At 44.5% G+C, this 26,310-nt stretch overlaps 1 protein-coding gene across 1 annotated transcript in view; it reads right to left on the minus strand.

Moving 5' to 3' along the window:
• LOC311040547 (voltage-gated inwardly rectifying potassium channel KCNH7-like) overlaps positions 1 to 26,310 on the minus strand; it is a gene marked incomplete at both ends in the record, with an annotated part of 127,269 nt that overhangs the window by 28,574 nt on the left and 72,385 nt on the right. The window contains 5 exons of the mRNA XM_084050878.1: positions 8,876 to 9,301; positions 17,299 to 17,513; positions 20,853 to 20,876; positions 22,538 to 22,558; positions 23,103 to 23,573. Coding sequence (XP_083907004.1) covers positions 8,876 to 9,301; positions 17,299 to 17,513; positions 20,853 to 20,876; positions 22,538 to 22,558; positions 23,103 to 23,573 — 1,157 coding nt within the window. The remainder of the gene's footprint in view (positions 1 to 8,875; positions 9,302 to 17,298; positions 17,514 to 20,852; positions 20,877 to 22,537; positions 22,559 to 23,102; positions 23,574 to 26,310) is intronic.

Consider the following 26,310-nt stretch of genomic DNA (forward strand, 5'->3'; position numbering starts at 1 on the left):
CAGTGTGAAGATGAAAACACAGCATCTGAGCAGTCTCTAAATGCACGAGCACGCACAAACAACACACGCGCGCACACACGCACACACACACACACACGCACACACGCACACACACACACACACACACACACACGCACGCACGCACACGCACAACACAAGTCCCCGTCGATTAGTGTTGCTAGACACTGTAAAACCAATAAGTGAGACTTAGGGAAACGCTAATAGCGCCATAGACACCCCCCCCCACCACCACCACCACCACACACACACACACACACACACACACACACACACACACACACACACACACACACACACACACACACACACACACACACACACACACACACACACACACACACACACACACACACACACACACACACACACACACACACACACACACTCCCTGGAGCCTGACAATTAACATTGGCATCCGTTGGGAAATCATCACCCCGTAACGCGCGGGTCCTCCTCGCGGCCTTTTTACTTCTCTGACTGGCGTGTTTACTCCACCGGTCGTTTCGTTGACGGGTCGGAGGAGGAAAATACGAGGACATTTGTCAGTATTAAAAGGTGTTCAGGCTAGACAGGATGATTTGTGGGTAGTTGCTTTTCCTTTTTTTTCTGTAGGCTGGCGTTTTATGAGCATTATTTATTGGTCATGGCAGGAAAGGAGAGGAAGAGAGCCACCACTTCCTTTTGATGAAGTGGTGGATTCCACAAAAAGGAAAATTTGACTGCCACGATGCCCACTGGCGCACCCACGGTTTGATTTGTTGGAGGGGTGGTCATTCATTTTTATTGGCGGTGGGGGTATGTTTTAATTCACGTTCAGACTGAATTAAATATGCATTTCCTTCTGGGAAATACAGACTGCCTGATATGTCTGATATTTATGTTTGATAATATCGCAGTGTATCTTAAATCACATTAAGCATGGAATTAGCCCCTGCCTTGGGATTAGAGACTTCCCCCAATGAGAGGGCAGAAACTGCGCCGGTCACATGGTTCATGTAAACTGGAAGACCTGGCCCGATGAAGTGAACGGAGGTGACGCAACTCTCCTTGAATGGCTCTGACGGGCAGGAATGGGTGGTAAAAACAACAACAACCTGCAATCTCGCGCATCCCACCCGTCGTGCAATAACCTCACTGTAGTGCCCCTGAAGCAAGCAACGGTTTCAGCATGGAGCACGGAGCACACAGCATGAAGTCAACGAATGAGGTTGAAAAGAAGTTCAAAGCATGGGATTACAATACAAATGAGGCAGGGTCTGACAATTCCGAAACATTCTAACTGACAGGGATATGCATCTATTTATTAATAATAATAATAATAATAATAATAAATTAATGAATAGGGGTCACAGGGGTCTAACTGTCTCGAGAGGAGAAAAAAGAAAAAAGAATCCCCCCAAAACATATTATTTTATTAAAATCAATTACTGTTTTTAATCGACTAGTTTGATTAACTGTTACATCCTGAAGGCTCTATGGGCATAATTATTTAAAGCATGCATCATCTTCAGCTCTCACTATCGTGATGACTAGCAGAGCTGACGCAGCACACACAACACACTGATTAAATACTGAGATTACGAGAGGAGTGGGGCTAAGTTTCCTTTATTTTGGAGAAGCTAACATTAGCAGGTGGCTATAACATATCCCGGATGGGTGGTGGGGGGGGGGGGGGGGGGGGGGGGGGGTATATCAGCTTTCTCTTGCACCATCTGTTAATGTCAACCTTTTACAAAGAGAGACAATAATGCTGAGTCACGCTTTTCCTGGCTCGCTCCCGAGACTGAAAGGTCACACGGATTTCATATTGTTTCACAAGCTGTCAGTATCTCACATGTGGTTATATTCCTGCTCACATGGGTCCACAACATGACTTGGCCTGTTCTCCTGGGCGCAGCAGGTTGGCCTGGTAGGTGACATTACAACTTGTAGTCCTGCAGTCAGTGAGTGAGTCAGTGAGCAAGCCATGGCTTCCCTTTCCAGATTAACAGTACAAAGCTATTCCAAACAGTAAGGTTTGTGCATTGATTGACTGATTGAACACTTTATTGAAAATAAATGAAAAAGGATAAAAGCACAAAAAGCCAGAAGGCATAGCCATATGACATAGCCATACATTTGCAAACACCTTTTTTCCTGAAATGATGCCTCTGACTCGCTTTGTTTCTGTGAAAGCGAGCCTGCGATCAGAGGTTACACAATAACAGACGTCATTGCTAGAATCCGTGCAACGGTCAGGGAGTATCCCCGTGTCCTGTTGCAGTGTCTGTGGTTAAGATGCTGGCTCATGTTAACACTCTGGTTAGAGTTAGCATCAGCTAATTGTAATTGAAAAGACCTGGAGTGGAGTCAGACCTGAACCTGACTCTCCCCAGCACCTGTTATCTGAGCAAACTGACTCACAAGGCTGAGTAAGAATAGACTAGGTGTCAAGCACTGAAAATAGCAGATCTACATGTCTTTGTTTGTTGTTGTGAGCTTAGACCAGCTATTTTCGGTACACAACACCTTCGTATAACCAAGTATACATTAAGCTTTAGTTCAGGTTCACAGTTAAAGCCATGCAGGAGTTGAGTTTGAGTGGCCAGCTTGTTATAATAGACTTGACGCAATATTAGCCACAGTGCAGCAGTCACTTCCAACCTGAGGCAAAACAATGCATGTTTATTTTATATCTGTGTCGACGACGATGCAAAGGAAATAAGGTTTGAGTGAGTGGGAAATTCTGAATAGAATTAAGTATAATATAATAACTACAATTCGGTCCCCACTCCTTTGGGTGTTTGTCACTGTATATTTGCATAATACAGTGAAATGTGTTGCATTTAACCCATCCCAAGTGTCAGGAGCAGTGGGCGCTACGGGGGCAGTACCTGGAGTGCAGTTAATTGTCTTGCTCAGGGACACTTCGACACACAAACCGGGGATCTTCTGTTTCCCATGCGGCCTCTCTACCCATTCGGCTATGGCCGGATGAATGAAGCTTGTCTCATTTGTATGACGCACAGGACAGGGAACAACAACATAAAATTACCTTTTATGCTTTTTAAAAAACAAAACAGACATTTTCTTAATTAAGTTTGGGGAAAAGTGACACATTTGTCAAAAATAGGGATACCAGGCTTAATGTGGCAAACATAGATTTTATCAGACAGTCTACATTTACCAAAAGGAAATGCATGTATGTATAAAAATTAATGACCAGATGGGGGCATATCGAAAGCAGATGCATGGATCAGCACCCGCCCCCCCACCCCCTGCAAATGGAATCCTGGTGGGAAGGACACTTTGTGAACATCTCACAGAGTTCAAAATCCAATTAAGACTAATCTTTTGATGTCATCAAAAGGTGCGTTTCAGAGCCGCGTCATTAACGATGTGGACTCATGTAATTAAGCTTGTACCCATGAGTCAGCAGTGTCTCACAGCATTAATGAGAGTATTGAAAGGAAGACTGCTTTCATATTACTAAATTAGACGCTCTTCTGCACAAGTCGTCAAAGTGAGTCCATTATTCACTGTCAAGGGAAGCAAAACATGATCACATCCCAAATTGTATGTTTCCTTGTGACCCAAACTAGTGAAAATAGCCGATCTACAAGCACAAAATGCGTTGCATCTGCTGTTTTTACTACAAAAAAAAAATGTAAATGAAAAAATGGATATTTACTCACAACCCACTGTTTGGAAACCACAGTGATAGAGAGACCATAAAGTTGGGAGAGAGAGGGGGGTGACAGAGCCTCGAGTCGGATTCGAACCAAGCTCACAATGCTTTGTGAGCTTGTAGATTGAATTTCGACGAATGGCCTATTTCCGACCGAATGTTCGCCTATTTATAACCTGCCCCGAATAGTGATGCTAGGGTTCATTTGGTTAACTTCCATATTTTTTAAAGAGACTCTGGGAGCACTTTACTTTACAAAGGCATTTTTATCAGTGCATTGCTTTGAAGGAAATGCGCTGCAGAGAAAAAAGCTCTCTCATGGATAATGTATTTACAACACAATACAAGTATATCAATATTTTAGTATGTTATTCAGGCGTATTGCCATCAAGTGCTACTAAACTCAGTCCTAGAAGGTGAGGTTGCCAGTCAAAGGGATTTTATTCTCATTATCCCAAATGGAGACATGGCTATGTTGACATCATACAGACGTTGCCTTATACTGCAAAAGTACATTATGTGTAACGGGTTACTCAGATCAGTTTCACAAACAATACATGAACCCGAGCATCCCTATTCTGGCCATGTCATAGGCAAACAGTCAGGCAATAGCCAATCTACAAGCTCACAACGCATTGTGACGCATTGCCAGCTTGTAGATTGGCTATTTTCGGCAAAGTGATTTGTGTAGAGGGAAAACAGAAGGGTCAACAAAGTATATATAGGGTTTAACTGGTTAACCACTGGGGGGGGGGGGGGGGGGGGGGGGGGGCAGGTACATAGCCAAAGGTCAAGTTTACTAAGTATTGAGGGTTTAAGCGGTTAAATATCTGAAAATACACACAAAAAATATGAATTTACACATCACTGACGATAGTGCTGTCTATGAGGCTATCTATGAAATCTATGAAAAAGTTTAATCTGCAACACAATTTTATTAGTGGGGGGTCCCTGCTTCATCTCTCTCTCAGCTAAGGGGTCCTTGGCCTGAAAAACGTTGAAGACCCCGGCTCTAAACTAAATATCACCACTATTATTTTCGCCGAATGTTAGCCCCAGAACAGGGATGCTAGGGTTCAAGTAGCCTGGCGTAGACAGACTACGTGGATATGAGTCTGGTGCTTCCATGAGGACGTGGGCGGGATCAAAAGGGGCAGGATCAAAACAATGGCCCTCGACATAATTGGTTAGACCTACAACCAACTACCAATTACAGTCTCCCATATTCGAATACTGGGCCCTGATTGGCAGACAATTGGACTCGAGTCATAGTGACTCGACTCGAGTCTGACTGGAGTCGCATATTTGACGACTTGCGACTCGACTCGGACTTTGAATGTAAAGACTTGCGACTCGACTCGGACTTGGAAGGTAAAAGACCAACGAGACTTGAGACTCGACTCCGACTTGCTAGCCAATGACTCCCGACTCGACTCGACTCGAGACAAGATGACTCGGATGACTTGTTTTGTCATCCGAGTCCCCCCCCCCCCCCCAGAGCAATAGATGCGTCATGGGCTGCTGCTGCCTTAACACATTGCTCATCGTCCGTCGCGGACACACATCCAGTGAATCGACCCTCGCCCATACAAATGCAAATGTTTGGCTTTGTCTTCACGGGGCCATCACCTGTACTCACCTGTCAGGTACTCAGGGGTGAAAGTGGGTCGGAACAGGCCGATACGGCGGACCTGAATGTCATAGGAAGAGGGGCTGTCCTGTCCCAATAATAACCTGTCATGATGAATGTCCGACAAAAAGTCTGTTCCCAAACTGCATGTAAAAAGTCTGTGTGTGTGTGTGTGTGTGTGTACACACACACACACACACACACACACACACACACACACACACACACACACACACACACACACACACACACACACACACACGTGTTCATATATATATATATATGTAACCGGTGTAGTCTTTATCTCTGCGTTGTGTATTTGTATCACATTTTGTGTAAATATATAACACTTATTAACACTTTATTTTTCACTCACAGATTCGTCTGGTCCCAGGCTAGGGTTCAAGTGGTTTTTAAAGTAACTCTCCAAATAACACATGGTTTCTGTTTTAGGGAGGATTTGTACAATAAGCTTGCCTTTGGGGATCAGTTCACGCACGTACTTTATGGAGCAAGTCAAATTTAAACAGCCTGTGCAAATGGGCATAATATCGGAATAATCTCTTGTTATAATACATAGCTGACATGAAAATAATTAGCTTTAATGTAGGTAGGAAAATTCAACACCTCATTTTTCTTATTTTTTTTCGGAAGCCAGTCAGCTGTGATGAAGTCCTTCACTGACTCGGATTTAAAAGCATCCCGGGGGAGATATCAAGCTGGCAAATCAGCAAATTCTTAATATCTTGTTCAAGATGGTTTCCAGGCAACACAGATCCTTGAGATTACGTTTAACCCATTAAGACCTGGAACTGTGTCATTTTTAGATTTGAGCTAAAAAGCATTATTTTACACTTTGGGCTATTCAAAAATCGTGAATATGTGTGCAAATCTTTGAATATAAATAATTTTAAAGCGACATTTTTAACTCAAATCATTGCTTCTGGGGGTCCCTGGAACAAAATATTTTGATGAGGGTCCGAGGCCAAATACATATCATTTTGGGGGTCCTTGACATGAAAAAGTTTGAGAACCACTGATATAGAAACATACGTTTTTCAGAATACTGAGATTTAGGAGACATGTAGAATCGGCTTCAGGTCTCAATGGGTTAAAATAGTACCCCCCCATCCCACCCCCATGTGGGGAGCTAAAACAACGCACACCCAAAAACACGAAGAGCGAGCTCACATGCCGAGGACGTGCCGTGTCATTTCAAGATCCCCCCCAACGCAGGGTAACAGGACATGCTGAGACGACAAGCCCAACAAAAAAAAGAGAGTCCTTTAAATAAAGTTTCTCACATCCCGTCGATTGATGTGCAGCGTTATAATCAGAAGAACACACAGCCTAGTGAGCTGGTGGTGTACGCGAGGGACGTGCGCGGTGGCGAGGCGTCTCTCAAGTGTCCGCTCTGCTTTCGCCGCCTGCCACTCACTGCCAAACCTCCACCCTGGGGGTCCCTCACAGGACCACTCCACCTAATGGTAAATGATGATTCTGCGAGCCAGCACGCTGACAGTGGGGGCCCTCGCCCTCTGTGTAGACTGGAGTCATCCATCTTTTTGTTCTCCCCAGGCGCATCATGTCTGGTGTCGGATATTTTTTTGCTGTATCAAGGCTTTTTTTTTTTACCTCCGCCGGCAGGAGCTTTATGGGGGTTATATGTGTTTACAACTCATTCCATCTGTCTGTTTGCCTATCTGACTTTTTGGGTCAGGATATCGCCCAGAAGTTATGATTGGATTTTGTATGAAACTTTGTGGATGGTTTGGTCATGGGGCAAGGTAGAGCTGATGCATCTTTCACATCCATTTCCCAAATGTGATGGACATGGTCTATCATGGAAATAGATATAGTCGCTGTCGGGTGGAAACCTAGTATGTCCAAAACCGTTACTTTTCAGGAAAAGCCTCCCTTATTTGGGCATGTCATAATAGCCAACGCAAGGTTTCTACCTGACAACAACGACATAACAGATTCACATTACTAGTGTGCGAGAGGCACACGCTATTATTACTGGTCACATCAACAACATTTGTTGAGTGGCCAGAAATACACTGTCAACATTTAATGTTGAACTATCTGAAATGGCACATAGACAATAGAGTCGACGGAGTGGAATGCAAGCTTTCTGTTTTCGTTTACAAAATGGAATGCGTGGGCACCACTAGGTATTGACAAGACAATGTGAGGCACACTGGTGACAACCGCAGGTACGCAAGTGTTGTAACCCTCCTGGCACAGCAAACCTAATGAAATACGCGCTACAAATTGTATGCAAATGCTCGTCGGCACAGGTGAGGCAGAACTGAACTCACTCACTGGGCCTAGCCCTCCTCTAAACTGCTCTCACTGAACATTATTAGATAATCTGGAACTGCTGATCCCCTCGCAAGACGTGCGAGAACAAAACAGTTTCTCATCAGCCGAGCAGTTAGGGGGGCTGGAGACGTTTTAACTGATTTGGAGTGCTCCGGGCCGGCTCCAGTCTGGCTCTGATGAAAGCAGAGGGGGGAAAGAGAGCAGATGTGACAAGCCGGCGTCAGATTGGGTTAGCCGTTTAAACGCTTCAGGAGATGAACGCGCCGGGAACTCTCTTTCTCTCTCCGGCGGGCGCGGACAGCCTGCCGTGGCTGTGGGCGCTTGTGGCACAGCTGTGATGGAGAAGGGGCAGCAGTGGGCAGAGCAAGCGGTACGGTGGCTGGAATCATCAGTACCAACACAGTAAGCTAGCTAATGGTCTAGCTAAATGGACGTAGGGCCAACTTGCAAATCATGACATGTACATTAGATCTGATGCACGAGATAGATAGATGGATGGACAGACAGGCTAGGGGACCACTAGACCACAAGACCATTACTGCATCAAAAGTAATCAACAAACTATACTACAAAAACTGGTCAATTGATCAAATTGTCAAATAATATAAGAGGCAATCATTCTGTAGATAGCACACAAGCGTTGTGATCTTGTAGATCTGCTATTTTCACATTATTTATCTGTGGAACCGAGTCAAACTAAATGTAATGCCTCAACTCAATTCCAAGTGCTTGTCAGGGTAGGGGGTCCCCAGTTCAAAAATGATTATTTTGTGGGGTTGCGGCCTGAAAAGGTTGAGAAAAGCTGTTCTAACCCAGTTAATATGCATTCACACGGTGTCCTTTTTAGAAAAGTGAATATTCTTTGGTCCCCAGGAGAGGGGAAATTGCTTTTATGCTGCTCAGATAGCTCAGTTGAGTGCAGGGGGTGTTAAGTGTCTTGTTCAATGACACTTCGACGTGTAGACTGGCCGAGGGTCGAAACAATGACCTTCCGATTCCCAGACGGCGACTCTATCCACTCAGCTATGGCCTCCCATGCTAGTGGTCTACTAAGGGAATATAGTTATATTGTACCCCGCTAGGACAAAGATGAAGTTTCCAGGCAGGATTAAAACATTTAAAGACAAAGCTTGGAGAGACCGCTGATTTACTAATCGACTGATTACCACAAGCCTAAACTAAATGTTGAGACAAACGTTATGCCATATTCTGATCAGCCGAGCCGTCCTTACCTCGTCAGACCCCGAGCCGAAGATGAGCAGGTCAAAGGGGATGGCGGCCACCATGTCGATGAGGAACCAGCCCTTGAAGTAGTGGATGGCGATCTTCCCTGGGTCGCTGACCACCTCCTCGTTGACGTTGACGTAGGTGGTGCGGAAGTTGATGAGGATGTCCACGATGAACATGATGTCCACCATGAGGTCCACCACGTTGAGCGGCGAGCACGAGTAGCCGCACTCGCGGCGCCGCTGCTCCTCGATGTCGTTGAGCAGGAAGGCGGCGGAGTACGGCGTGAAGATGGCCGTGTAGATGACCAGCAGGAGGATCAGCCAGTCCCACACCGCCTTGAAGGGGCTGTAGTGCAGGATGGTGCACGTGTCGATGCGCATGGTCTGGAGCTTGTACTCGGGCAGCACGTCCGCCCCCAACGAGAGGACCTAGGGGGAGAGAGAGGGGCAGGGGGGGAGGGTGGTGGATGTTCAATCAAGTCACAGCAACAGAGTGAAGTAAAAACAGAAAATGTGTTGATCAAAATATGGGGCAGATTTGTATCCTAAGCATTCTGTTTGGCCACTCTATACTACTATATCATGATGATGAATTGAGTACAATGGACAAGCCACTCCATTCTCCATTCTCTCCATTCCTAGTATGACCGATTGTGTGATTTTGACATTTGACCTAAGCTGATGGGTCGGGTATCCAAATTCATCTGGGTGGAATTATTGAAAAAGCATTGTAACAAGGGCAGGAACTCCCCACAGCTTGTGAGTGAACTCTATACACGTCAATGTAGCATGATGTTAAGTCAAAAAGTAAAAGAGGATTTAACTTTACCCGTAACCAGCTGGACCTAGTATAGAGCCATGGGGGACACCGGTCAGCTAATCAGTTTACGCTCTGCTCTCAACCACCCATCAAGCAGAAGCAGTGAAATGTTAGGCTGCGTTCAGTTCATTAAGTGCCTTGCTCGAGGGCAAAATTGCTCTATAAACTGTGTCTACCCTAAGGGATGTATCTGTATGTCTGGGCCGCACATCATACTGTAGAATACAGTACATTCCATAGATGCAAACCTAATGTTGAAAAGCACATGACTGTTTAAAAATACCCTGCTGAAATGCTGTTTAAGTCAACAAAATTAGGTTGAAGTCAAACAATGCGAATACAATTGTGTTTGTGAGCAAGCAATAAACACAATTGTATGTACTGTAGTGGACATCCATTTACATTAAGACATTACTGAGTACAATTAATTCAACGCATATGGCTGAATACCATGCATATTAAAGTTTGTTTGTTGATGACCAATCTTGCTGCAGCAACAGCACCTCAGTACCTCAATACATATTGTAACAGTATACCTTTCATGAGAAGATCTCTTCAAGAACTTTCACATTCCACAAAATAAATCCCTTGCCTTGTAAGTAATGAATGAAAACAAACCCACTTCCAGTTAGAGCATTAGAATTCTCGACTCATTAAACGTTTCTTATACTTCAGGGCACTCTGCCAGACTGTAAGCTTTTCGGGTCAGCGACCTTATCTCTTGTAACCTTGGCAAAATCCATAGATTACTCTCGCAGTGCGAGCAGGTTCTGAGAGCCGTGATATTGCGCCTCAGGCCGAGAGACAGCTGAGTCGGAAAGGAACATGTAATGAAACCCTGAAAAGAAACCCCAGGTTGGATTGTGTGTAAGGAAAAAGACAAGCATTGTACTGCGATCAGTTTAGACACGGAATCTATTCTTACTGGGCCCCCGGTATCGCAATTACCATCCGTGTTATTGCAGGTACCACAGGTCCCCGGATAACTTTTTGCATGAATATTTCAGCAGAGTCATGGACCACTTAAGAGTCTCAGATAAGCGTCTCAATGACACAGAGGTAATTATAGGCATGGGCAGGTATGTAGATACGTCCCATTCATATGCGTTCACTCCTGACACCTGGGTTACCTGTGTGAATCTTCGGGGCGTGCCCGTCGCGCCGCTGATTATTCGGGCTCCGAGGAGATCGACGCGGGAATGTTGAGCAAGAGATACAGAAACGGGCAGAGAGGCAATTGCTATGTGCCCTGCATCACGTAGGAAGCAGGGAGAATAAAAATGGAATATAGGCGCCTTAAATAAAGGGTTAAATTAGGCCCACGTCACCATTTGTTTCCCCCTCATCTCTCTTGCCTTGTTGTGAGGCAGGCGCCTTGGCAAACCCCTGTGATTGAGAGGGAGGGAGAGGGGCGGGGGGGGGGGGGGGGGGGGAGGTGCAGGCTGGCGAGGCATGGACGTCAGAATGCAGGCAGAAATGAGTCATAACTCACACATTCCGAATTGCTCATTGAGGTCTGGCATGGCTATAGGTGTTTGCTTTGGTCGTGGGGGTCCTCAATGTGAGTTAACTTAGCAGGTGATTGGATCAGCCTTTAACGAGACAGAGCTACTAGACCATCATGATGTACAACTAGCAGAGCCATGCAGCTGGTAAATCTAATTTGTGCCGATGGTTTCACTGTCGTAAGGAGAGTGAAAACATCTTCACCCTCTACAAAGGCCTTCATTCCATGTTTAAACTAATTTAAAACTAATTCAAACTAACACAGTGGTTCTCATACGTTTTCGGCTCAGGGCACCGCTGTAAATAACTTTTTCATCCATGGCACCCCTGCATTACATTGCTACTTTATAGCACCTTCCATTTATGTCATTTTATGGTACGTGATGTAAAATGTAAATCTTGATAGAATATATTTTTCCATCACGACAGATTGAAAGTAACTTTATACTTGACGTTTAACCACTTGAACGCAGCATTCCGATTCTGGGGGGAACATTTGCCAAAAATAGCCTATCAACGCGCAACGCGTTGTGAGCTTGTAGATCTGCTATTTTTGGTGAACAGATTTGGTGTAGATTGAAGCACAAGTACAGTGCAAGTCAGTATAGAGGGTGGTTAAACTGAAGTGATATTGATAAATTCCAAATATTATCAAAGTATTTTGCGGAATCCCTGGACTTGTGTCACGGCACCCACTTTTAGAAACCCTACTATACTGTATATATAACAGCATCAGTGTTAATCTCTTCAAGTGCAGCCACTGTTGTATGTTTACAATCCATCATCTAAACTATGGGTCCAAGACAGTGGACCCCTGACCCCTGACAAGGGCCACCTGACTTGAGACAAGGGACATACAATGCGCGCACGCGCACGCGCACGCACACGCACACGCACGCACACACACACACACACACACCCCCCCCCCCCCCCCCCCCCCCCACACACACACACACACACACACACGCGCGATTCATGATTCGACTAAGAGAGCAGTCGAATCAGACTTCCTTGATCGATTAGTCGACTATTCGAATAATCGAGGTCAGGACTACTACAGTGGTTACAACCTCTCACCTCATGTCTCACCTCATATTTGCAGTATAAATAAATATAAATAATTGTATAAATATCTCATAGAATGGTAAAGATGAGACTTGGCGATATGCACACCACCAAGATAACCGCCTCCAAAAAAGTGAAAGAGGTTACTTCATGGCTTTATATTACCCGGCACTGTTCACCAACACCGCTAATTGTATTGGAGGACTGAAGTTACATGCAGCAGCCAGTTTCCTAAAGCGTTAATAATATATCGGTTATTAGAAAGCTTCTGCCTATGATTCGACTGAGGGTGGAGGGTCAAACACTGTGACCCTCTGAAATAGGATGACCTTTTCAGTCAATCAGGAACCAAAGGTCAAATGGAGAGAATGTGTTCTATTATTCATCAGGCTGTCTACCTGATGGCATTAAATTCATGGTGAATCAGGGTAAGGTTTGTTTGTTAAAAAGCAACCTTTTGTGCAAGTATTCTTGACTTTGACCACTTAATCAACTAAAGCACTTAACCCAACACATTTGATAAAAATCTACAAGCTCACATCACGGCACATTGTGACACGTGGGCGTGTAGATCTTCCTATTTAAAAAAGAAAACTGATTGCCACGCACGCACGCACACACGCACGCACGCACGCACGCACGCACACCCACCCACCCACCAGTGGCTTAGGAGGTAGAGGCGGCCACTTGGGAAACGGAAGGTTGATCCCCGATTCCTCCTGGCTGCATGTCAGTGTCCTTGGGCAACATACCGAAACCCTAACTTCTCCAGATGAGCAGGCTGGTCCTTATTTGCATGGTTTCCATAAAGGCGCTACATAAATTACCATTTTACATATGGGCAACTACACTCAGACATGTTTGTATAAAAGAGTCATACTGTATCTCATCTTATCATCTTTCACATTCATAAAGTACCTGGGACTCGGCCCCATAGTGACACAACAAGCCTGTGAGAGATAATGATGGTGAAAATGAGACGGCAGCTCTGCAGCAAATGAACAGTTCCCTGGCTGTTGCGTGGACATGCTTCCCTCAGGCCCGCCGGGGAGCATGGGAGCAGTCAGTTGGGTTGGCGGAATGACAGCTTGGGCTTAACCCATTAAAACCGGGAACGCATTTCTGTCATTTTAGATTTCTTTGGCTATTCAAAAATAGCAGATATACCAGCTCCACCGAGTGCCACGCTATGAGCTTTTAGATCTGCTATTTTTGAAAAATCGTGAAAATTTGTGCCAATCTTTGAATATATATATTTTTAAAGCGAACATTTGTAATTCATTTGTACTTCTGGAGGTCCCTGGAACAAAATATTTTACAAATGTTCGCTTTAAAAAATAGATATTCAAAGATTAGCAACATTTTTCAAGATTTTTCATCTACAAGCTCGTAGCTACGAGTTTGTAGATCTGCTGTTTTTGAACAGCCGAAAGTATTGAATAATGGTTATAGCTAAAAAATCTAAAATGACACATGACAGATGCGTTCCTGGGTTGAATGGGTTAACATGTCGCGGCCAATCTGTTTCTAAATAAAAGATCCCACCTTAATTATTTAACGCGCCCTACTGTAGCTATCTGCGCTCGGCACAAATTAACTCTCTCTCTCTCTCCTGGGGAACGGAGAAATAAAGGAAGGCTAACTCTGCGTTTTGGCTCTGGTTCAAACGAGTTCGAGCTTTCTCCCGTATCCAGTTCATGTCGTTGGTACCATGTCGCCGACTCGCCGAGCGCTGGAGCGTAATTTATAAGAGCAGAGTGTTGTTTCGTGTTTCTGTGGCTGCTCACACGGCCCGCTACAGAGTTAACGATAATGCCAATGGATGCGAATAGCCTCGAACGCGGCTGGCCTATTTCTGTAATGGCTTGATTATGAGCTTGTTGCCAACCTTTCTCCGACCCAACGATGGGAAACCCACAATGAAGCGAGAGGCAAGCCCAGAAAGTTTGAAAGGAAGGGGTCCAGGGTGCACGCAAATGCATGCCGCATCAGCAACATCCAAGCACTTGCTTGGATGCTTGCTTGGATGCTTGCTTGGATGTGTGAACGGCACGTACTGAGGCAGTAAAAAAAAGAAGCGTGAGATCAGCCAGCGCGGTTCCTTCCTGGGTCAGACCTCCATCTGCCCGCGGTAGTGCCAAGATGGACAAAGCCTCTTGTTCTCGTCTCTTGTTCTCACACGCCTTGCTCACAGCTTCAAATGGACTCAGAGGAGTTGGTGAGTTGATCTCCGGGCATCTGCTGTTGCATAATGGTCCTGGCAGTCAGATGGTGGGAGGAGGACCACGCAGTGGGAATACTAAGCAGGAAATGGCATCCCTCGCCCCAATCATAGTAGTCATCTATCTGTCACTATCAGTGTTGGGACTAACGCAGCGCGTTACTGTAACTCCACTGCTTTTTGCGGCAGCATCCAATTCCTTTCTTCAATTCAACAACACAGTTACTATTACTATAGGCTCATTACTCATTTCCTTGTGTGAAGATAGCCGACAACTTAAGAGCTTTAATCGATTGTCCCACATTTTTGGTGGATATCTCGTACCTGGATATACCATATCGACTGTATACTAGTTTATAGGCTAGGGAATACATTAATCCATTAGATAGGAGGCCATTAAGCGTGTACATGCCTGTGAAGGTAATTATGTAGCTCAGGTATAAGCTTGATGAAGGACATTAGGGCTGAGTTTTGGAAAATTAGATGGGATGAGCCTGCACTTTGTGTCACTGTCAAACAATTTGGCTCTGGTCCACAATCGATTGCAGTTCATTCAAGGTATTGTTAGCGAGTAGTCAATACAGACCAGCTCAGTGGCCTTGTGGTTAAGAGTGTCCTCCCTGAGATTGGGAGGTCATAACAAAGACTATAAAAATGTCTCCCTGCTTGGCAGTCAGCATCAAGGGTTGGATTGGGGGTAAACCTGCAACATACAGTACTACAGTCATGTCCAGAGGGTGTACTTGCCTCACGCTACAGAAAGAATAGATAGGCTCCTGACCTATGTGCCACATGGCTCGGCAAGGCTACTTTCTTACTTAATACAGAAAGACACATAGTAAGTACATGTGCGCTGCACACATGGACCCTATTACAAAGCAGGGACATGCACTTAGTTTCAATGACAGCATACGATGTACACACATAGACTTCATTACAAAGCGGGGAAATGCACTTAGTTTCAGAGAGACAGCAATTGGCTGTTAAGGAAGAGTCTCCTAGCCTAGCCTGTGTTTCCAAAGTCCATTAGAGAGTCCTAACGAGCCAATCCCGTCCTCTATTTGATCGTTACGCAACCCTGACAGGGGGACAGAGAGGTCACAGTGATCCACCGCAGTCTGCCGTGTCTTAAAGCCCCCGAGTCCAGCCGGCCTCGGGCCTTGGGTATAAGAACTCGCCCTTCAACCCTGTACCGGGGGCCAGTTTCCCTCCGCCCGTGATCCATTAGGCCATTATGGGAAAATAACCTCTAACCCTGTCAGTAACAGTAGAGAGGTGGACTGCAGACCTTGACCTGGCGTTTGTAACAGAATCCCTGATTCTCCACGCTTGGGTGACAGACACCTTGGAGCTGTCTTACGTGTTCAAAACCCCTTATTAGAGTTTCAATTAATCATTCGGCCGCGGTCTCCGACAACAGCACGCCGCCTGTGCGGGGAATGCAGTGAGCACTGAGCAGACTTGATTGGTCGCAGCTGCTCTATCTGTGGGAGCTGTGGAGGACAGTGATAATGAGTGATGTATCACTATTGAATTCCAATGGCTCTCCACTCTGAGTGTGCTCTCTCGCACGCACGCACACACACTCGCCCTCAATCACTGGCAGTGTTTTTGATGGAGGCTGATCAGTGACATGAATAATTCAAGAATGCGGACTAATTTAACCCAGTAAAACCGGGAAAGCATCTGTGTCATTTTTAGATTTTAGCTATTATATTGGTTGGATATTCCAAAATAGCAGATATACAAGCTCATAGCGCGTCACTTCGTGCCGCGCTATGAGCCTGTAGATCTGCTTTTTACAAAATCATGAAAATTAGTGCAAATCTTTGAATATATATATATTTTTTAAGCGAACATTTTTTACTCAAATCTTTGCTTCTGGGGGTCCCTGAAACAAAATATTTTGTTAAGGGGGTATGCGGCCAAATACATTTTTGAAAACGTTTTGAGCACCACTGATATGGATATAGAAGACATTTTTTAGAATCAGCCTCAGGTCTTAAAGGGTTAATAACACCTTGATACAAACTCTGTGTGCTTTCCCAGTTCTCACTGTACTTAATCATTCATCGCTGTGTGCGTTCCCTGTGCTTAATTAATCATTTTCTCTCTGGCAAAGCTCTTCACCTGAGAACATTTGAGCCCTATTGACAATAAACAACAGTTGATTAGAGTGAAGTTGTACTTTGTTCTATAAATGGCTGTGCTACTTTATTTTTCTATTTTAATGATGTTTGTCTAGAATTTTTATGTTTGCTCTTGTTCGATACTTGGCTCATGTCTTTCTTGAGAGAGAAATGTCTAATCTCAAGGTGACATTCGGCTTAAGTACAAATGTAATCATTTTAAAACTATTTGGTATACATTTCACATTGAGTGGCTCTTTGAAACTCTGAGAAGAAAAGAGTTTCTTGCAGGACATCAAAAGGACATTAAGTAAAAGTCAATTGTGTCCAACAGTGGCTCTCAAACTTTTTTGGCATCAGTACCCCCATTGCCTGATTTCTGAATTCAAGTAGGCCTACCCCCTTCTCACCCGGCGTCAACATTTTGCTTAGGAAACTGTAAGAGAAAACCCTATCTAGCATGTGATTCTATGAATGAATGATAACCCATCTTTTCAAGAATATATTTTTAACTGTGGCCATAACATTTCATTAAGTCCAGTAACAGTAATTTGGAACTTCACTGTAAATTTGAGAAAGCCCTATTTTATACTTTGCCGTACGATGGTGTGGCAAAAATAGCCAGTCTACAAGCTCAAGAGCTAGCGATTTCAGTGTTCGCCCGCTGTGTCAGTCCAACTCTCACCTGCGTGACCTTGTCCGTGACGCAGTGTGTGCGGTCTTTGACCTTGGAGGCAATGACCGTCTTCTCAGATAATGGCGGCGAGGGACATTTCTTGTCATTGTTGGCCTCGGAGAAGTTGAGAGTAATCAGGGGGATCTTGTTGATGGTGCTGTACTTGTTCAGGTTGGAGTCGGAGGTGGAGCCCAGTAGGCTGGACCTGATCTGGTTGAGCGGACCTAAATGTGTGTAGAGAGAGCGTGAAAGAAAGACAGAGAGAAAGAGATGGATATAGAGACAGAAAGAGAGAAAGAAAGAAAGAAAGGTATTCAACACTACTAACACTGTGACTCATGGACACTGGACAGTGTGGTACAGTGTTGGGATCGTGACTGTTGGGTCATGGGTAGTGGAGACTGTAACATAGGAACTGTAACATGGGTAGTAGATACAGTAACATGGGTTACTGTATCTACGGTAGGTACTGTAGGTAGTAGTAGGTAGTACATTGGTAGCTTGCTGCTCATTTTGGAGCTAAATCTGCTGTTTTCCTGTTCCTGGGTTGAAAAGAAATATTCGCTCATTGAATATTTGAACAAGTCTCATTGCAGACAGAGATGACAAAGTGAACAGTGTACAATTGATCTAAAGATTTCTTTCTGAAAATGTTTTCCACTGCAGTGTGGTCTAACCTGAAGAAGGCAGCTTAGTCTCTCCGATACGTTTTTTCTTTCTCTGTGTGTCCATAATGAAATTTGCACCGGCAGCTACGACTGTGCGGCTAAACTCTTTTATTAGTTACTACTTGTTGTACTGTAACATGAGCAGTGGTGGAAAAAGTACAACATGTTTTTACTTTAAAAGTGCCGATACTGCAATGTAGTAATACTGTTATAAGTAAACGTTACTGTTATACGAGTAAAAGTATAAAAGTATTGGTATCAAAATGTGCTTAAAGTACCAAAAGTAGAAAGTACTCATTATGCAGAATATCCTGCTTCACAAGTTTTCAAATGTATACAAATCTTTTGAAAATAGCAGATCTAGATCAGCTATTTTCAAATGGCCGAAAAGTATATAGGCCTGAAGTGGGTAATGAGTAGTGGGTACTGTAACATGTGCACACAGTGGGTACTATAACATGGAGGGGGGTCTCACTTTGGCGCGAGCTCAACCACAACACCACAACAGCGGGCAAGCAACAGGCGCTGCGACGAAACAAACACCACACCCTCTGATCGACCCCTCCAGGATGAAGGGGGCTTTCAAAAGACCCCCGTTGAAATGTGAGCACTGGCTACCACTGTGAAATAAGAACAGATTGGCTGTGTGTGCGTGCCGTGGCTCCAGAAAGCCGCTTCACGCAAGTCGGCCTCTTGAATCTGTATTACCGAGTCAATGGGCCTGGGCATACGCACAGTTATTAAAGCCCCAGATACTATTAACCCATTAAGACCTGAGGCCGATTCTACAAATGTCTTCTAAATCAGTAGTTATCAAACTGTGCAAAATGATATTTATTCGGCCGCAGACCCCCATCTGATTTTTTTTTGTGCCAGGGACCCCCAGAAGAGAAGATAAGTGTAAAAAAAATGTTATTCAAAATGTTTCAAACACTTTCAAGATTTTTCAAAAATGTTCAAAAATAGCAGATGTACAAGCTTGCATCGCGGCACGAAGTGACGCGCTGTGAGCTTGCATATCTGCACAAAGGCTACAGCTTTCCCAGTTTTAATGGGTTAAAGCCTAGCTACTTTTAAACTGATGAATTGTTCATAATAACTATAATAATAGTGATAATAACTGTCATAATAAATATCGTTGCTGTCTGGGCGGGAAAACCTTGTATATCTGTGTTTCGGCTTTTTCTATGTTTTCATGAATGTGTGCTTCTACTGTGTGTTGCTCAAGGGTGTCGTGCAAAAGTAGTGAAAATAGCTGATCTACAAGCTCACAGCGCGTTGATGCATTGTGAGCTTGTAGATCTGCCATTTACGCTATTGTTGAACATTTTAGAAAGTGAAAGAGGTTGTCTGTTCGGCATGCAAGGTTTCTGCCCAACAGCGGCGATATATAGTAGTTCTATAATATAAGACATTTTCTTTATGGCAGTGGTGGAAAGTAACTAAGTACATGTACTTAAGTACTGTACTTAAGTACAATTTTGAGGTATTTGTACTTTACTTGAGCATTTCCAATTTCCAATACTTTTACTTCTACCCCACTACATCTCAGAGGCAAATATTGTACTTTTACTCCACTACAATTATTTGAAAACTTTAGTTACTAGTTACTTTGCAGATACTGTATAAAATATGATATTATGAAACATACTTTAACCACTTTAGCTATTTTATACCTAGGCTATTTGAAAATAGCCGATCTACAAGCTCACAACGCGTCGCGGTGCGACGCGTTGTGAGCTTGTAGATCTGCTATTTTCAAATATTTTAGTACTTTTACTTTTGGTACTTTAAGTATATTTTGATGCCAGTACATTTGTACTTTTACTCAAGTATTTTTTTTATTCTGGACTTTTACTTGTAACAGAGTATTTTTATATTGCAGTATTGGTACTTTTACTCAAGTAAAACATTTGAGTACTTTTTCCACCACTGCTTTATGGGGGTCGACTCTCATTATTTTCTGTGCCGAGATGAAAGCTAAACCACACAGCGGTGGAACAGAATAGAAAGGATTTGATCCTAACTGGCTGGCAGGAGTGTGGGTTTATTCTTATTTAAGACACCCTCGTTGCCCTGTCTGAAGCACCTTAGACCAGTGGTTCTCAACCTGTGGGTCGGGACCCCCAGGGGGGTCCCCACATGATTTTTTTTTGTTGGGGGGGGGGACAGACATGATGCAGTGAACATTACTGCATCAAAAGTAATCAACAAACTATACTATAAAAACTGGTCAAACATTGGCCAAATTGTGAAGTATTACTCAAGAGCCAAAAAATGAGAAAAAAAGCTGATCTTCAAGCTCTCCACGCCTCGCGTGTAGATCAGCTATTTTCCACAATATTTATGTGCAGACCGAGTCACACAAAATGTAATGCTTCAACTCCTACATTCCAAGTGCTTGTCAGGTTGGGGGGTCCCCAGTTCAAATATGATCATTTTGGGGGATGACGCCCTGAAAAGGCTGAGGACCACTGATAAAGGTGGTGGAGGCAACAGGCAACCACCACTGACTTACCCTGTACAGTGCAATGACAGATCATAATCACAAACGATGGTTCTCAAAACTGAAGACATAAATCTTGTGTGAACACATTCCACACAGGGACAATACATCACCACGCACACGCACACACACACACACACACGATGACAGAAAATGACAGTACATAATCATTCAGCAACGTGATCCAGCTCAAGTACAGTACATTTAGTATTTTACACAAAATACAATACACTGATTGAATCAAGGACAAGTAAAACAGACAGGAGAAGGATGAAAGACTGCGTGCTCCAGCATTAAGTGCATGCCACACGTAAGGATAGTACATCACGGCGGTCACAAACAGTCACTTAAAGAGGGGGGGGGGGTGTTAGAAAACGCTGAAGCCATACCGCCAGCCATCCAGGAGCGAGACACTGGAGCCAATCAAAGAGAAGGAGAGAGAGAGAGAGAGAGAGGGGGGGGGGTAGTGTAAAAAGGAAGTGGAAGTCATGGGAGGGATGGGAAGGTCAGAAGCTCATACATCAGGTTAGGAAGCCTACGAGCAAACAACACAATTCGTTTGAGAATCACATTCGTTAGGAGTAGAAATCATCTCAGTAGGGCTGTGAGGTACAGTCTTAACAATAAACATTAAGTCTACATTACATTCTGCATGTCCTGTATAGTTTGGGTGTTGTCAGAACGTGTCACAATGACATGTTGTAACTTGTGAGCTTTTAGATCTGCTATTTTCGGCAACTCAGCATAAATGAGGCTTAACTACTCCCAATATAAAATGATGACCTACAAGTACCCGAGTAATCCGACTATGTCACCATACAATATAATGGATGACAGACGTCAAGCCAAAAAATGGTTTATTTTAGTATAATTTTTGAACTCTTCGAGGCCAATCATAAATCAAGCCACACATTGTAATTTAATACAAGGCCATTCTGTCAAATGTATTTATTTATATATTTAAAAATGCTAAATGTATCTTTTGGCATTTTTATGCTTTATTTCAGATAGCTCAGTGTAGAGAGACAGGTAGCCAAGGGCAGAGAGAGAGAGGAAAGACATTTGAGACTAGATGGGGGTCGATTCGAAACTGGGTCCTCGCGTTCACAAGGAGCATTATGGTCTGTGTGCCACTAATTGGCTGAGCCACCAGGCACCACGTCATTCTATCAAAATCAGCACCAGCGGAAGGTGTTCTTCTCAGATAAGCGGCGCTTACAATTTGCCATTGAGGAAGGGTCTTTGGGTCTTTCTGTTGTAAACGTGCTTTGCATCACGTAGCGCTCAGCATGCAGTGCAAGCAGCACCGCAATTCAATTGAACCTGCACTCATTCAGAAAATAGAAGAACGCGACTTGAGCAAAACTTTCCAGGCAAAACAAGCACGCAAACATATACTGTATATTATATTCTTTTTTTTAATTGATTGGGTTTTAGACTAGCGTTATTTTATTTAGAAAAGCCTCCTGTGGACAGGTGTTGAAGATTAGCATTCGTGCTATATACACTTTAAACAATGCATCTGGTTCGTCCAATGTGAATGTCCTTTTCAAATAAATATTCATAACATAACATAAACAGTCAATAAACGTTCTTCTGTACTGAACAAACTGAGGTTAACAGACAGTGGGAGGGGATAAGCTCATAAGGCTTCAATGATTTTCTTCAATAAACGAGAGAGAGAGACATAGATAGAAAAAGTGAGAGAGAGAGAGAGAGAGATAACTTGTCGCTTCATGCAGGCGTGTTGCAGAGGTCATCGAGGGTTTTTTGTGCTCAGCGCTCCCACGGGGGGCCAGCTGAGGGGGTTCAACAGGTCAGGTGCACCAGGGGGACTGAGTCATCTAATATGATGCCAGGGCTCTTCCATGCGGGCTCCCAGGCGTTTGCAAAACACACGTTTCGGCCCGCCCACCCGCTCCCACTGAGGAGATGCATTTGCATTCAAATCAAACGAAACCTTTTCCCTCGGAAAATGCAGAAGAATCATGCAAGCAAGCTGGGTGCAGTACAGAGTACTGTGTGCTACTCATATGTAGACGTGCCGGAGTGAAATGATTTCACTTTCCGTTACCTTTCATATTGCGACCGTTGTCTGTAACCACGGCGATGGAGTAGAGACGAGAGAAAGGAGACAAGGAAGGGGGAGAGAGGGGGATGGGAGGGGGTGGAGGTGAGAGAGGACATTTCTGGTGTTTGTGGCATGATGAATGACTAGGCCACCTTAGGACCCCTCCATAGCCTTCACGGTGGACAATTCATTACAGTGAAGTAGACGTATTGCCGTGTCAACCGCTCGGAGCTATTTAAACGTAAATTGCAGATAAAGGCTGTCTGGGGCGAGCCTGATTGGCTTATAGGTGGGGACAGAGGCAGTGTGGGATACTTCAAACCCCCGAAAGCCTAGAGATTTGGCATATTGTGAGCGTTAAAGCAGATTATGTCACAATTTCCTGATTGTTGGGATTATAATCCACTCATTATGTTTCTGAAGCGTTTACCGGAAGCTCTGCTTTCTAATGTGCGCTGTAATGCGTGTGAGGAAAGCCTCGAGCCAATAAGCTACCTCTATTCAGGAGTGCGGTTTCTGTGGAGCCCCGGTGGATGGTGGAAGACAGATGACACATGAGGAGCCCTACCTTCACTGGCGTGTCGGCCCCTGAAGGCCATCTGGGAGTTGGTAGCGCCGAACCCCTCCATGTCTTGCACGGAGGAGGCCCTGCGGATGCTGCACACGCTTTCCCCGGAGGCGGTGGGGGTGAGGGCGGGGTTGGAGGGGGCCGGGACCAGGCTGTCCGTCTGGATCCGCTGCGGCCCCTCGGGGGAGGCCCCTCGGTCCCGGGCGCCTTTGGGCGAGGAGTGGTCCAGGGGCTCAGACACGGGCGTGGAGCAGTGGCTGGGGCCGATGAGGGCGTGGGTGTCATTGGCGTAGGAGGGGCTGCAGCTCTCGTGCGTGGTGGGCAGCTGGTAGTCGCGCGTGGCCATCGAGACGTCGCTGTGGCGCGGCGAGTCCACCATGACCGCATCTGGGTCCTCCTGGGGGAGGGACTGTTTGTTGATCCCCAGAAGAGGAAAGGCCGGCAAACGGAAGCGAAAGAACCTCCCTTTACCTGAGGGAGAGAAACAGGCCAGAAATGGAGAGAGAGAGAGAGAGAGAGAGAGAGAGAGAGAGAGAGAGAGAGAGAGAGAATTTCAAAATCGTAATACAATGTCACACTACATAGATAGATCGATCATTTTATTTCCGTGTCCTGCACACAAAGTGCCCAACCCCCATGGGTTTATAAGACACCAATTTACGCTTACAGCATGTTTACAATATATTCACATAATATACTGTATTCAATTACAACTCTGAATTATAATAGAGAGTGTTCTGTCTTCTCTCCCAAGCTTGACAAATAAAATCTGCCACAACTACAGTACATCATCTACACTGTGTAGATTATGTCATGTTGCTATCTTCATGTTCGAAAAAGGTACTGCTGATTATACACATTCCTGTTTATACAAGTATCATCATCATCATCATCATCATCATCATTATCTAAACATTTGAGTTGGCCTATAATAATGAATGCCTCTTTTTGGTTTGTGAACTGCTGACTGGTCTGTGTGACTACACGTTGCAGCCATTGGTCTTGGAGAGTGAGAAGGTGAGGTCTGATAACTCTGAACCCTCTGGATGGTGGTTGTGTAGAAGGTCACTACTACCCGCTGCCAGATGTGTCGTTAGGCAACAAGTGCCAAGTGAATGTTTAAGTGCAGACGCAGTGTTTTATCTGTGTAGATTAGGACAGGTTTCATACTGACAACAGGTCCCTGGATGCTATAAAGCAGCGGTTCTCAAAGTGGGGTCCAGGGACCCGCAGGAGTCCTTGAGGGGTTTCCAAGGGGTCCCCAGCAATTACTGTTAATATCGCATCCAAATCAGTTTAACCTCTTTAACCCTATACTGTACATTGTCTATTTGAAAATAGCTGATCCACAAGCTTGTAGATTTGCTATTTTCGGCAAAGAGATTTGGTACAAGATTTGTACGGGGGTCCCTGGCACAGAACATTTTCAGACGCAGCTTAATTCATATTAATTTGGGGGTCCTCGACATGACAAAGTTTGAGAAGCACTGCTATAATGTGCTGTCCAACCTTGAGGAGGTTCACTGAACATTTGAGCACTGCGAATTCGTATGATGGTGATTAATGGCCAATAAGGTGTTGGTGCGATGTTCAATGAGTAATGTCTTGTCAACTCCAGAATTCTGAGGACAAAGGTCACTTGTTCAGTCTCCCATAGAGCATTGCTGGCTGAACTCACAAGCGTCGAGTCAAATTGACTGTCTGCCAGACCATAACAGCCTGCCGTGCTTTCTAATGAGCCAGCAAGATTGACGCAACCCTCGACGACCTTGATTTCTGTTTTTGTGGCGTATATGGTATGTTTGTTTGTAGAAAAACTTGCACCCACCCTCCTCTCCGATATCTTCTAGCCACCAGAATCTAGCGGTTTGCCTTTGGTGCTGATCAGCCTGCCAATGCGGCTAGTTTTGAGAAATAAAAGACCCAGGCAAGATCAAAACAAATGCCCCCCTTCTCCCTCAGGCATTAATACAATCTTCAGTTCCTTTCAATTATTCATGGTGGAAGACACTATATACAGGATTGTTACGGCGCCAGTGTATTGAGGAGTCCCATGAAGATTAAGAGCTCATTTTAATGAGTGATGCGAGGAATCCAGGTGAGACGGAGGAGACGTCAACAGAGGAAGTGATATTTATGATGCGGCCGTCAAAATGGCAGATGGCCGTGAGGGTAATGGTTATGAAGGGAGAGACGCAGTGGACGCAGAAATAACAACGTTGAAGTGCACAGATAAAAGTCTACGATCTATAAAATGATGAACATAACTGGTGCGAGCAAAATTTTACTTCAGTACACATTTCATGCACACTTTAAAAAAGAGAGGGGTGATGGATTCTTACAGAGGTCACCTTGGGAGCTAGAGTGAAACCATATCCCCAGACAGAAATTCGATGCACTTGTGTACCATGTACTGTATGTGAAAGTGTGTGTGTCCATTTGTGTGTGCATGTGTGTGTGTGTGTGTGTGTGTGTGTGTGTGTGTGTGGGGGGGGGGGGGGGTGTACTTGTATCACTATACTAAACTAAGTCTAGTAGAATTTGAGAAATAGCTGATTGTGAGGACCATTTTCCTGGACCTCACAACTTTTTTTTTTAATAGACTGTTTCCATTAAAAATATATATATAAAATAGTTGTTTTATGGTTGAAATAGATTTGGGGAGTTGGGCTTCCAATTAGGAAAGGATTCAGGTTGGGGTTGTTGTTAGGATAAGGCATTTAGATGCTACAGTAAGTTTAGGAGTTGGGGTTGGAGTTAAGTCTGATTTATAATTATAATAATACTTGTTTAAAAAAACAGAGTTGGGGCGCCAGTGAGGTGCACCAAAAATACTAATAGCTGTTTTCGGCTTCAGGGTTAAGGTTAAAAATTCATAAAATCACCTTACCTCCTATAATACAGTATATGTCCTCACACGTACAGTAAAGTAATACAAATGTGTGTGTATGTGTGCATTGACTCCCGACACGTGCTGACCATTATTTTCCTACCAAGACGCGGGGGCTACAGTATCCGCAGACATGTCACCATAGTGACACGCAGACATAGCTCACAGGTCTCAGCGTGGGCAGAGCGAACCGCCACTTCAATAGGATGAATCATTTAACGGTGTGAGCATCCCGTATATATCGTCCATATCACCACCACGCTCTCTCCATCCTCCTCCTGAACAAGCCCCGAAAGCCACCAGGCCACGGTGCAGACA

This window comes from Gymnoscopelus microlampas (genome assembly GCF_963454915.1).
Source record: "Gymnoscopelus microlampas genome assembly, chromosome: 24".
Classification (NCBI taxonomy): Eukaryota; Metazoa; Chordata; class Actinopteri; order Myctophiformes; family Myctophidae; genus Gymnoscopelus; species Gymnoscopelus microlampas.